Source organism: Condylostylus longicornis, unplaced genomic scaffold (genome assembly GCF_029603195.1).
Source record: "Condylostylus longicornis isolate FDR11 unplaced genomic scaffold, ASM2960319v2 ptg000038l, whole genome shotgun sequence".
Taxonomy (NCBI): domain Eukaryota; kingdom Metazoa; phylum Arthropoda; class Insecta; order Diptera; family Dolichopodidae; genus Condylostylus; species Condylostylus longicornis.
In genome coordinates this window covers 11,841,086-11,855,357 of record NW_026578007.1, presented here as the reverse complement: position 1 = coordinate 11,855,357, position 14,272 = coordinate 11,841,086, and the positions used below count along the sequence as shown (strand labels likewise).

Genomic DNA, 14,272 nt, shown 5'->3' with positions numbered 1-14,272 from the left:
AGTGAAATGTACATATATAAAATGTCAATGTCAATGTCAAATATCTGAAAAATTTTGACTTTTTGACATTATACAAAATGTTATAATTACATATTATTGTGATATTTACAATATATGTAATATATTTAATTAATTATATTATTATATTTTGCTTTATATTATATATATATATATATAATATAATTATGTTACAATAATATCTTCGTCATTATCATCACTACTTTGTATATTATTATATGGTTCACGATTAACGCATGCCGATTCTAAATGTTTATTTAAATAACTTTTTAATGCAAATGTTTTTAAACATTTATGACATTGAAATGCTTTTTCAATTGAATGTGTTTGCATATGGGCACGTAAATTAGAACGATCAGCAAATGCTTTATTACAATGTGAACATGAATATGGTTTTTCACCAGTATGTGAACGTAAATGTCCTTGTAATAACCATGGACGTGAAAATAATTTACCACATATTTCACAGCTATGTGTTAATTTATGTGTTAATAAATGCATAGCTAATGCTGGCATTGATACATATGCTTTACCACATGTATTACATTTTTTAGCTGATTGTGAATCTAAGCTACGATGTGTTTGTTTATGACGTGATAAATTACTTGATGTTGCATATTCTTTACCACATATTAAACATTTATGACAGCCTGATTTTGATTTACGTCCAACATTAGTTGATGATGATGATGATGATGATGAAGATGATGATGATGACGACGATGATGATAATGATAATGATTTTAAATTATTTTGATCATTATTGTTATTGTTATTTTCATTACCGTCATTAAAAGGTTTTATATTATTATTATTATTATTATTGTTACTGTTATTATTATTTATTGAATCATTATTATTATTTTCTTTTATTGTTGTTAAAGCTTCTTCAATACTATTATTTTGGTCATTTTCTATAATAATTGTTTTTGTATTGGTGTTTATATTTGTATTTGTTTTAGTTTTATGCTTATGTTTTGATAATTCAATATTATGAAGATCATTAATATTACTATTACTATTTTTATTATAATTTGGTCGAATTTTTTGTTGTGGTTGCTGTTGCTCTTGTTGTTGCTGTTGTTGTTGTTGATTTTTTTGTTGATGATGATGATGATGACTTTGTTTTTTATATGAGGTAGAATAAATGCAATTATTATTATTATAATTATTATTAATGCTTGATATTGGACGTGATGATTTTATAATTGTTGTTGTTGATGATGATTTAATAGCTGTCATATTAGAATTATTATTACTATTGTTATTATTATTATTATTGCTATCATTATTTGTTGATATTGAACTAATAAGTGATGATGAAGCAGCTGATATTGAATAGCCAGGTGAAAATGATGAAGTTGAAGATTCTGATGCAGTTGATGATATATCAATTTCTAAATCGGACGAATGTTCAGAATTTGGAGGTGTTAATGGTGAACAATTATCAGTATTATTACTATCATAAGAATTTACTGTTCTTGTTGTTACTTTTGCTATTGTTTTTGTTATATTAGCTGTAGGTGTATTATAGCGAATTTTTTTAATAGGAGATTGATTATTATGATTTAATATAATATCAGATGATATTGGTACCATATTATGGTAAGTTGATACATTATCATAAGAGTTACTACGATTTAATTCATTATTATCATTATCAATTTGATTTGTATTATTTGAAATTTCTTGCATAACAGTTTCAATTGTAATTGAATTATTATCATTATTATTATTATTAATATCATTACTATTATGATTATTTTTATGAATATTTCTACAAATTTCACTATCATTATTATTATTAATATTATTATTACTATTTAAATGATAACTACTATGTGTAATTATATTACGACTATTGCTATTTATATTATTGCTATTATTACTGTTATGACAATTAATATCATTACTTGTTGATAATGATGTCGCTGTTGATGATGTTGTTGTTATTATATTGTTATTATTGGAAGAATTATGTAATATTGTTACAACACACGGAGCTGGAAGTGGTGGTAAACTTTGTGATAATGATAATAAATCATGTGCTGCTTCAGTTTCTTCAATACTTCTTTCACGAAATAATATAGAAGAAGACGTTGTTGATGGTATTGACGGTAAAGTCGATATAGATTTTGATATTATTAAATTATTATGATTGTTATTCATTGCTGTTAATTTATTTGTATGATTTATTAAATTATTTTCAATTTTTGTAGATGTTGGATTAATTATTGTAATATTGTTATCATTATTATTACAATTATTACTATTATAATTATTATTGTTATTATTATTTTTAATATTATTATTATTGGTATTATTGTTATTACTATTTTCAAAATTTTGATTCATTACTAATTGATTTCTGGAATTTTGTGATAAATCTTGTTGTTCAATTGCAGTTTGATTTATTAATATAGTTGGAGAATTATTAATGATATTTCTTGAAGTTGTTGATTTTGTCATTGGTGATATTAATGATGATTGTGTTGATGACACTATAGATGATGGTGTTTTTGTTGTTTCTAAATAATTTATTGAAGGTGTTGGTATTGAAGTGATTTTAATTGTTTGTAATAAAGATGATGATGATGTTGTTTCCCCGGTTGACGAAGATGATAATGATGATGGTGATAATAGAGATGATGCAGGTGGAGCATAAAAAATTACTGGTTCAACAGTTGCTACCGTTGTATTAGATAAATCGGATGATGTTGATTTAATTGAAATTATTCTTGATATTGAATGTTGATTATTATGTTGAATTTTATTTTCATGATTTTGTTGTCTATTTTGATGAAATTGCTGTAATTGTTGTTGTTGTTGTTGATGATGATAATGGTCTTGATTTAAATTTGTATATGAGAATGTTTTATTACCAGATGGTAAAACAATTGTTTCTCTTCTTATTGGAATTGGAGTTATTGTTGCCATTTTTGTTTTTTATTTTTTCTTTTTTATTAATAGTATATATTTTATTTCGGATATAATAAAATTTTTTTGTATATATTTATAAATAAATTTTAAGATGAATTCACCATCATATTATTATTGTAGTTTTTTATTTTTAATATTTTTTTTATTTTTAATTTTAAATAGTAGTTTTTTTGATTCTATTTGCGTTTTCCTTTTAAAATATCCTTTTAGGTTAACATTTTTATAAAAACAATAGAAAATTGAATTGGAGTGGTAACCCTTTAATATTTTTTAGTATTAAGTAGTAGAATAGAATGAGAGCAATAGTACTACACATACAAACAAAAAATGTAGAAAAAGTTGTGTTTGCTGAAATGAGAAGAAAAAAAAAAAAACAAATATTGAAATTATTTTTTGTTTTCAGAAAAAAGTTTCAAGTTAAAAAGACTTTTTATTTTATTTTATAAAAAAAAAAATATTAATAAACAATAAACAAAAATTTATTTTTATTTTTGTAATTTTTTAATAAAAATAATAATAATTGTAATGAATTCAAAAGCTCAGAAGTAATTCTAAAGTGAGGCAATAGCTTGGATAATTTCAACTTTACAGAAATTTTTACAATCAATCGTTCAACTTTATCAATAATAATAGGTCCAGACAGTATTATAATTAATAAATGAGAAAGAAAAAGAAAAATTCAAATCAACAAATGATTTTGAATTTTTCTTTTTTCTGATTTTAAGTTCAAACTAAAATTTGTTTTTATAACAAAATTAATTTCATAAAAAAACCTAAGAAGAATCTAGAGTAATAATTCTTAAATTGCGATTAAGATTTCCTATATTCTGTTTAAATTCATTTAATAAGGGATAGAGCATTTGTCTGACATATAGATTTGAGCTGATGCACCGTTTTCAGGGATTAAATAAATCGACGAAAATAGAATAAAATTTTTTTAAATCCTAAAAGTATGCAATTTTTAAAAAAAATCATTAAATTTTCATATGTATATATATATTTGCATATACTTTCTTTAATTTATGTAAACAGTTATATTTCAGTAATAATGTGTATATAAATATATATACATATTTATTGATATGTTTTTATCCTTTTCAAACTCCTGTTAAGAAGCCTAGGGCTTCGGTTAAACCTCTCCATCTCTCTTTATTTTGGACGACAAATTTTATTTGTACGTAAGTTTTCCCTGATGCTGCTAGATATACCATATAATTATAAATATATATATTTATTTTCATATACATATGTATTTATATTTCAAAATATATCGTCTTACTTCTTTTGTTTCAATTTCTATTTTTGGATAATAGATAACTAAAATAAACAAAAAATTGAAAGTGTAAGAGATCATCATTGTCATCTCCATCATAATCATCATCATCGTTATTATTAACAAAACCCACATTTTAATAACAAATATGAATATATGTACATATCTGCTCTTGTACCTTAATATATATTAAGGTATACATATACATTATGATAGTTAATGTTGTTTAAATATGCATATTTTAGAATTCTTTATTTTTATATACAGGATAAGAAGGATGGAGAAGGAGGCCAAATGTATTAATCAAAACTTGATTAAAATTAGTTTATATTGTATTTAGTTAATACAGTAATTCGTATTCTAGTGTATCCTTATAAAAATAAATTTCTGTTGCTCTTTCCTCTGTATAGAGTATTGTTCGTGTATATGTAGATATATATATTTTTAAGTGTGCAATTTAAAAAACTATTGGGAATGTTTTAAATTTGTAGTTTACTTTGTTCTGTTTTAATTTGATAATATTGTTAAAATATCAGGTTTAAGATGTTAATTTAAACGAAAAACTTCAAATTTTCTTGTGTTTTTTGTTGGGGTCGGCTATAGTACACCTCATTGGTATCGAAATTAATAAATTTTAAGTGTTGAGAATTCAGCACAAAGCCTACGTTATGTGTAGGTAACGTTTTTCAAAATTTGAATATTTTATAATTTTAGTTTAAATTTCTAGTAGGGAAACTATGGCCATTGTCGTGAAAATTAATTGCACCGGATTGTTTGGAGCAATATTTTGTAATGAAAATATGAAAATAAACTTTGAAGCCGGAAAAAGTATTAAGAATTTTGAGCCGCAACATCTTTTGTAAGAAAAAGAATAAAAAATTTAAAGTAGTTTTTAGTTTTAAGAAGGTACTTGGAACTAGAATTCGCGTTATCATTTGTGTGTAAAATAAATTAACAAAAGCATTCTGTAAACATCCCAAAAGTATGCAATTTTATTTAAATTAATTTCATTCTTATATATAAAAAAAAAATTAATGTACATTTACCCCATAAAGTTGTAGAAACCATGAAAAATTGATTCATGAGTGTATTTATAACTAGATTGACGAGTGTTCTCTTAAAAATTGTGTAGCAAATAGCTTTCATTTGGGGCAGTTTTTAGTTAAAACCCCAAAGGCAAAGGAATTTTCTCAAATTATTTCATAGTATTCTTAAACACCCTTTATATATTTTATTCTATTATATAATATCAAATATATTTTATCCAATTTTTTAGCTTGTATGTACCTTTATTATGTATTTTTGGCATAAAACTTTAATATTATACGCGCTCTACAAATATTTACCATAGAATTTTTTTTCCTTTTTAGTTTCTCTTTTGTATTACTTTGTTTTTTTCGTGGTTGCCCTCGCGTTTATTATGTCAAATATATAGCTAAAGGGCATTATCCTTGTTGTGACGCATATTTAACGCGAAATATACTATGTTTGTATGTATGTACACAATAATAAGTTGTATGAATGTATGAGATATTAAAGATAACATTGTAGATTGTAAAATTAATATAATATGTAAGTGTATACCATGGTATATGACACAAATACCATGGTATATGATGACTATTCACTTAATTCATTCAAGGATAATATCATTTATATTTTTGTATAATAGATATATTAGTATAATACATGTATGTTAAAGAAACTTATATACATATGTAAATTATTTATATTTCGATTGTGTATGTGTGTATTTAAAATTATTTTTATAATTTTAATATTGAGGGTCTTTCATAATAAAGTATTATGAACGAGATTCGTATATAATTTTAAAATATTCTTTTTTTTTTTTTTTTTTTTTTAATATTTATAATAATGAAATGACATGCAAAATGTTTTTATTCCTCTTCCTCCTTAAAATGTACTTAGAATTCCTTTTCCTTGTCGTTTATTCGAAATGAATCAAAATTATTTCAAAACATGCCTGATTCTTTTAAGGAAACTGTCTATATCTACGATGACAATTTTTTAGAAAAATTTTTGAAAATTTATCTTGTATGTGTACTTAAAACAGTCATACAGAATGAAAGAAGTAAATACGAATTTTTTTTTAGTGTATAAATATAATTTTCTAAAAACTTTGATTAAGGCTACATCATATTAAATTCTAAAAATTTTTAATAAATTTGAAGACTCAAACGTTTGTTTAAAATAAAAAATATTAATTTTATTAAAAATTTAAGAAAATCTCAAAACAAATCAAATTATAATGACGCATACTAAAATTTACTTGTACAGACATACACTGAAAAGAGATAAAGAAAACATGGGCTCAAAAGAACTCCTAAAAGTAATTAAATCGAATTTATATAAAAAGCAGAAAACAAACTTGGTTTTAATAATTAAATAAAAATCTTTGTATAACGAGTGCGGTATTAGACAATTTAATTCTTGTTTATAAATCACAAAATTCCTTGAATTCTTTCTAGATCGTGATTGGTTCTTTTGCAAAAGGTTTCAGAATTTTTATGTTAATTGCAGTTCACAATAATTTTATTCATATTTAATCGATTTTAGTAATTTATGTGTATACTATAATTTCTAAATTAAGTAAAATATTCTTGGAATTAAGACTTTCTTACATATGCTTTCAAAAAGGACTTACGATATCACGAATGGATATATACGATATAATTATACAGTGTATAATTTTACGATAAAATTAACTTGGAATTGATGAAAGAACGCATAAATTATACAAAAATTTTCTTTTCATATTTTCTTTTTTATAATAAATTCACCTTATCATATACTAAAAATAAAGTATAGCAAATAACAATATAAGAGTTATATGAAGGATAAAAATGCAAGGATTCAAAAATAGAGGTCATTAATGATAATAATATTATCATTATAATTATCTGAGAGAAAGCAAAAATACATATACAAAAAGGAAGAAGAACCCAAATTATATTTGTGGAGCATTTAAAGTAATTCATTTTCTTTTGTTTTTCTTTTTTGTTTTTTTTCTTATATAAAATTTAATTCATTGTCCTTTTTGGTTTTTGTTCAAATTAAACACATGTTTGTATATTGTGTCGCGTATTTGGTATATCAGATTTTATATTTAAATATTTGCCTATGTATACATATATATATAAAATTATAAGTGTTATATATTTGTAGAACAGTAAGGATTTGATTGTTCATATAACGGGTTATTATACTACCTACTATAATATATACATATAGGAATAATTGGGGTTAGTAAGATAATGAGCTACGGGTATTTCTATTTATATACCACTATTGTCACTTCATATAATAAACAAAAGAAGAAAAACAATAATAATAAAAAAAAATTTATAAATATCAAAAAATAATAAGAATTTTCTCTCCCTCTGCTCTGTCTCTCGTTTAAATTTTTTTTTATCGCAAAAAAAGGATACGTAAATGTTAAGAGAAATATAAAAATTAATACAAAAGGTATGTGTGTGTGTAAATGTGTATTTATATATAAGTATAGCAATAAATGATAATTGTATTGGGATATAAGAGTTTTTGGGTATAGGAATTTTTTTTATTTTTTCTTTTTTCTTTCTTTTTTACTTGAAACAATAGAATTTGCGTAGTATTTTTTCATTTTGATAATAATTCCATTAGATTTAGGATTACCAAATGTTTGTAAAATTTTTCATTTGAGTAATGTAAATATACTTTATATAGGAAGTCTGTTTCAGTTTGGATTTGTTGATCAGAAGTAGCCTTCTCAAATTTATATTAAATTTGCAGTTATGAGCTGATAAAATTCAACATTAAAGGCAATATTTTTTGATAATATGGCAGTACTGAAGCTAAACTTAAATATTTAGATTAGATTAGACGTTAAGGTGGCAATGGAGCCAATATGCAGAATAAAACGCTGTTGTCTAAAAGTTTTGTAAAATTTCTCAAAACTACGGAAAATCCGCTAAACCAATAATGGATATGAATCCATAGATTCTCCTCAATGTTACATTATAAATCTGTATCAAGAAATCGTGCACGCAAAGAACACGTTTCTCAGCTAATAGTGGGCGTTTATGAAAAAATTTGCTTAATCGTTTTTTCTTTCTCATAACAGAGTCTTTATAAATAGTCAGGATTAGGTCTCATTTTATTCATATTTCAATTGAGTTAATAATATGAGTAGACCAGTGTTAGTCAGCAGTTAGAAAACTAATTGCCACAACGAATTTATCCATCCTTCATCTAATTGGATGAAGAATGTAAAGCCCAGACTATTCTAGTCCAAAGCAATTCTCATAATAATTTTAGTGTAAAACAGCAACTATTAGATTTAAATATTAAATTTTAAATTAGATTACAGTATGGTCAAACTTAGTATGGTATTAAATTTGGTCACCATCTTCCTATTAGTTAAATAAAGATGCAAAGTACATAACGGGTTTAAAACAAGTTCTAATTTCAGTTACTTGAAGATATTGATTTTTTATTGCAGATGGCAATCAACTATAAGAGTATTAGTAAAAATTTTTTCTTTTATTTTAATTTCGAATCTTGTTGAATATTATTATGCCGGTAAAAGTAACAAAAAAAAGAAAAAAAAAATTAAAAAAAATATAAAAGAAAAATAACTGTTTCCTTTTGTTTCATTCACAAACATGCGTTCATACATACATACATAAACATTTTGCTGTTTTTTTTTTTTTGATTTTTAATTTTTGATTTTTATTATGTTCTTAAGGATTTCAAATTTTTCCCATACGTATGCAGCTATTCATATATGTATGTATGTATGTATGTAGATGTATGTATATGTTTATAATTCAATGATATTATTATGTTATTCTTTAATTTTTTCTCCTCAAATTTGGTTTCGGTGTAAAGAGTGTTATAAAATTGTGATTTCATTTTGAATATAGTTGTTGCTGAAATTAAATTGTCGTAAGTTCAATTATGAATTATTTGGATAACATGGTATTTGACGAAAATAATTTTCCAAAAAAAAATTCCAAAAAAAAAAAAAAAATCAGAGTATGTTTACTCCATCTTACATGGTTTGATATTAATATTGGCTGAAGAAATTTTAACTTCAAAGATCACTAGGAAGTAATATGTAAATACAAATTGGAAGTCTGAAATTAATATTGACAATCTTAATTTGTAAACAAAATAATAGCCCTTACACATAAAATTTAAGTATGCGGTTTAATGGTGTACACTTTCAGTGTTCTAAAAACCTCAAATAACATGTATAGAAAAACTGTCCTAAATTGGAAAACGCTGCCATTGATGTCTTATTGAATCTTATTGAAATTTTAAAATCTATTCATTTATTAGTGTTAGTTGTCCATTATGTAGATGATTATTTCACGTAAACTTTTTACTTTATAATTTAGAATTTATCTAAGTCAAATAGATACTTGAAATGAAAGTTATGTGTCTTGTGAAGAGCACTTGAACTACATACATAAAATTTTATGTATGGTCATTTTCAAAGCTCAGTCACTAATGGCAGTTCTAAGTTTTACGTTTTCTTATCGAATTTCAATTTAGGTGATGCTGGAATTAAGGGTTGTTTAATAAAGTAATAACAAATTTTTGATAGAGAAAACGCTATTTATATTTGGTCCAGGTTATTATAGGGTCGAAAATCTCAAACAAATTTATTTTAAGTACCAACTGTAATTTAATGGGAAAAAAATCTTGTTTTCCTTATTAAGGTTTTGCTATTTATTTTCTCATTGTTTTCATTATAGGAAAATTTATTTGTTTTTATTAAAACCAAAATGTAAAAACAAAAATAAACTGGAAAACAAAACCGAAAAGAAAAAGGATATTTTATTTATGGGTATTTATTAACAGAAAAAAGAGAAACAAAAAATTGTTATTTTCTTTATGAATTGCGTATAATAATGAGGCCCTTTTGTATGTCTCGAGAACAAAAGTTAATGAAAAGTTAAAAACAGAAACAGAAAATGGCAAAAAACAAAAAAAATGAAGAAAAAAACAAAGCGTCATCATTTTTTTTTTTTTTTTGGAAAAATTTGAAAAACGTGTAGATAATGTGACATTAATTTTTTTCAATAGCATATGTACATACACACTCTCATACACATTTATGAATATTCATGTATGTAACGAACATTTTATATGAAATTTATTAATGATAGAGTACGCACGTATATCTACCAACATAATACTGGTAATTTTTTTAGAGAAGGAAGCTGGAAGTAGGGAATGGGGGGCGGAAATGTAGTTGATAAAATTTGTTGAATATTAAAATTTCCTAATATGTATATACTAATAGATTCCCGTATACACATTTACATAATAAATAGACATGCGGGTAATTTATATAATATCAGTGGCTTCATGCACGAACGGCTTAAGTCTGTTTTAGTGATTTCGAGATAAATGAATTTAAAACTTTAAAATAAATTTTGAAAGAGCGATTAGTGCAAGTGTACATAGTTACCATTCCGACTTAGGTCATGTGTAAATTTAACAATAACTCCGGCTACCGAAAATTTTGTGAACATCTGAAACTCAAAACGGAGAATTCGCTGGTAAGCATATCTCATTTTTGTCTTAACTCGAGTTAAGCGATTTGTGCTTGAGGCCACTGATATATAGGTACTGTTAATAAGAATTTGATTTCTATTTTAGACCTATTGTTTTTTTTTTTTTTCAATAAAAGATTTATTATATCATATGAAAGTTTTCTTTTATGATTTCCATTAAATTTAGAAATAACTACACTCACTTATTCATTTTTAATTTTAAATAAAAATTCAATAATGTTACTATGTGAGCATCTATATTATCTGTGTAGTTTCTATATAAGTTTGGTACTAATACTAAAAGGCTATAAATGAAATAATTTAAAATTTTTATCTACATATATGAATATATAGGATGACTCAGTGAGCAATGCTTTAATATAGTATATAATTTTGGGTATTAAAACTGGTAAAAAGTTTGTTTTGCAATTGAGCAAATGAAACTTAGATTTGACAGTGACTGACGAGAATTGTTAACGAATTTTAACGAAATTTTCATTTAAGCTCAAGTGTTTTTGATTATAACTTCTGTTCCGAAAAATATACAAAATATAGAACTGAAAAATAGGTCATAACTTTATTATGTTGTTCATGCACTTTCGGAGAAATAAGCATTCGAAACATTCTATTGTTCTTATTTGTTTTCTGCAACCTAGCAAGTTTGTATGAAATTTTTCAAAACTTTACCAAAATATTTATGATAAGCAAATAAAGAATTTCGTAAGAAGCCAGAAAAACCTTTTTGAATCAAGAAATCAAAAAAACATTCTAGAGAGAAAAACAAATCTACTATAAGTTGCAGTTTTAAAAATGATCTAATTATGAGGGTCAAAATACATAGTTTTAGTGAATAAATCACAAAAAAATTTACTGCGTTTTAGAACTTGCACCAAGAAATCCTGCTTACCTAGTTGAAAATTGTTACACTGTTAGAAAATAATAAGGAAATTATCACATAATATAATCGACCTGGCTCAGTAATCAAGGGATTTAAAATACCGTCCTAAAATTTTTATGTACAAAAATTTTAAAAAATTGCATTGTATTGCTTGTTATTACTGCATGTATGTTATTTATGTAGGTTATTTTCGTATTAGATGTATGTGTTTGGATCAAGTTTGAAATTAATTTGCTAACTCAACGTATTAAATTGTCCCTGGAAATCGATTACCTATATTAACTTAGTTAATAGATTCAAAAAATGAGAATATTAATGCAAAATTTACAAAAAAACTTTCAATTCATGTAATTTTTCTATTTCATGTAACATAATTTTAGATTTTGTTAATATAGTTGCTAAATTATTGAATCTTTTGTAAAAAATGCTGACCAAGCTTTTTAATTAATATCTAAACAAGACTTATAGCTCTAATGCAGATAATGTGGCAAGAAAATTTTTGTAATTTGCGCCAAACAGAATTTCGTATACCCTACCTATATGCGACCAATATTATTTTAAAAATTCCGAATATAAAATCAAAGCAAAGGTAGCAATTTAATAGAATTTACGATCTTAAATTTTTGATTTTGTAATTTTAAAGATTTTAATTAGCTATTTATTTTTAAAATACTTTGACATTCATTTGGTTATTTTTATGGTATGAAATATAGTGGTACCAAAGGTATAGTAGTAAAGAAAGTAGCTTTTAAAAGTAGCAATGAAATTTTGCTTAAAAATCTTTTGCGACAAAAGAAAATACATAAAAAATATTTTATTTTATTTTCATTGTATACACTCGTCTTAGACACAAAGGATATAAGAAAAACGTTTAAATCTAGGTCAATTATTTTAAGGAGCAAATTAAAAGATAAAATTAAAATAAAAAGAGGGGGAGAATTAATCAAATATTTGAAAAGATCTCCTCATATATAATAAGAGAAAAGAAATGAAAAATACAGAGAAAATGTAAATAGTAAGAAAGTAAAAATAAAAGAAAAATAACAGAGGGAGCGAAAGAATTTTGCGAGAGAGTAAGGGATTATTATGAGAAATCTAATTTTGAAAATAAAAATTTAAACCAGGCTAATAATCATTTAATAATAGCTATGGTTGTAATTAAAGGAAGCTCTTTCGAATAAAGCAATTCACTAATTAAAGAAATTCGGAATAAAGCTAAATTCTTATTTATTGAATATTGTTAGGGTATATGGAGAACCACATAAAAGAAAATTTATCCTGAAGTTAACATAATCACAACCGTTTTTATACTCTCTATAGAAGAAATTTTTTAACATGCAACTGCACTACCTTAATATGTATATATGTACCTTAGCATATCTATGAATCATATTGCTTGTGTTAGCTAGATATTTGAATTAAATTTCTGGACTTCCTAAACGTACTAGATGTCATGCTTCACTCATATTTTTATTACAAAATTTTTTGGAATAATATAGTGGCTATGAGGTCAAATTTGAAGGACCCTGCAATTCGAAATTGAATAAATTTTTGTACTAAAAATCTAAACACAATTATCTATTGACAAAACTGTTATACAAAATATACAAAAACTTTATGAATCCACTTTTGTAGAGTAAATTGTTAAGAGATCTCAGACTCGATTTTTTCGATTTCAGAAGATATATTATATGGATCAAAATTGTGTTCAGTCGACGCGATTTATTAAACATAGAAACCATAAGAAATGAATAAAGGGATGTATATATGTACATCTCTTTATTAATTTATGTACTATAAAGGGATGTATAAATACATGGCTTAATATTAGATTAGAAATTGAATAATTTAATAATTCTGTTTTTTGTCTGACAAAAAAAGCTGTGTAGATAGTTTACCTTTTTGTTGGAAAAACCAATTTTTATTAACCAAAATTTGGTTAATATCACCATCTAATGCATATTCTTAGTCAATTAGTAACTGAAAGAAATTCAATAAATCCAAAGACAAAGAGAGTAGAATACCATTTCGAATTCCTTTCTCATAAAGTACTGCCATTAACTTCCTAATTGGCAATCATACTGGTACAAATGTACAACAATACTGCTTTGTCTGACAAAAAAAGCTGTGTAGATAGTTTACCTTTTTGTTGGAAAAACCAATTTTTATTAACCAAAATTTGGTTAATATCACCATCTAATGCATATTCTTAGTCAATTAGTAACTGAAAGAAATTCAATAAATCCAAAGACAAAGAGAGTAGAATACCATTTCGAATTCCTTTCTCATAAAGTACTGCCATTAACTTCCTAATTGGCAATCATACTGGTACAAATGTACAACAATACTGCTTTTTTAACACATTTTTTTATGACTTTAGATTTGGAGAAATTCTTTAACTTTCTAATGAACTTCCAATGTAGTTAGAGTCAAATTTTCATTAACATGGCAGCAGCATAATTGAGACTTTATTTTCAAAGATTCCTTCTTACATACATTTTCACATTCGATGTTAATTTTCAATATTGAAATTTTATTTTCATTTAAATTCACTTGAATAATATTTTCACGTTATTT

The 14,272-nt window shown here is 24.4% G+C and overlaps 1 protein-coding gene across 1 annotated transcript in view; it reads right to left on the bottom strand.

Moving 5' to 3' along the window:
• Positions 1-15: 15 nt before the first annotated feature.
• Positions 16-14,272, bottom strand: part of LOC129608994 (putative uncharacterized protein DDB_G0277255) — a 109,928-nt gene continuing 95,671 nt past the window's right edge. The window contains exon 3 of the mRNA XM_055520815.1: positions 16-3,306. Within this exon, the coding sequence (XP_055376790.1) occupies positions 184-2,955 (2,772 nt within the window). The 5' untranslated portion in view covers positions 2,956-3,306 and the 3' untranslated portion in view covers positions 16-183. The remainder of the gene's footprint in view (positions 3,307-14,272) is intronic.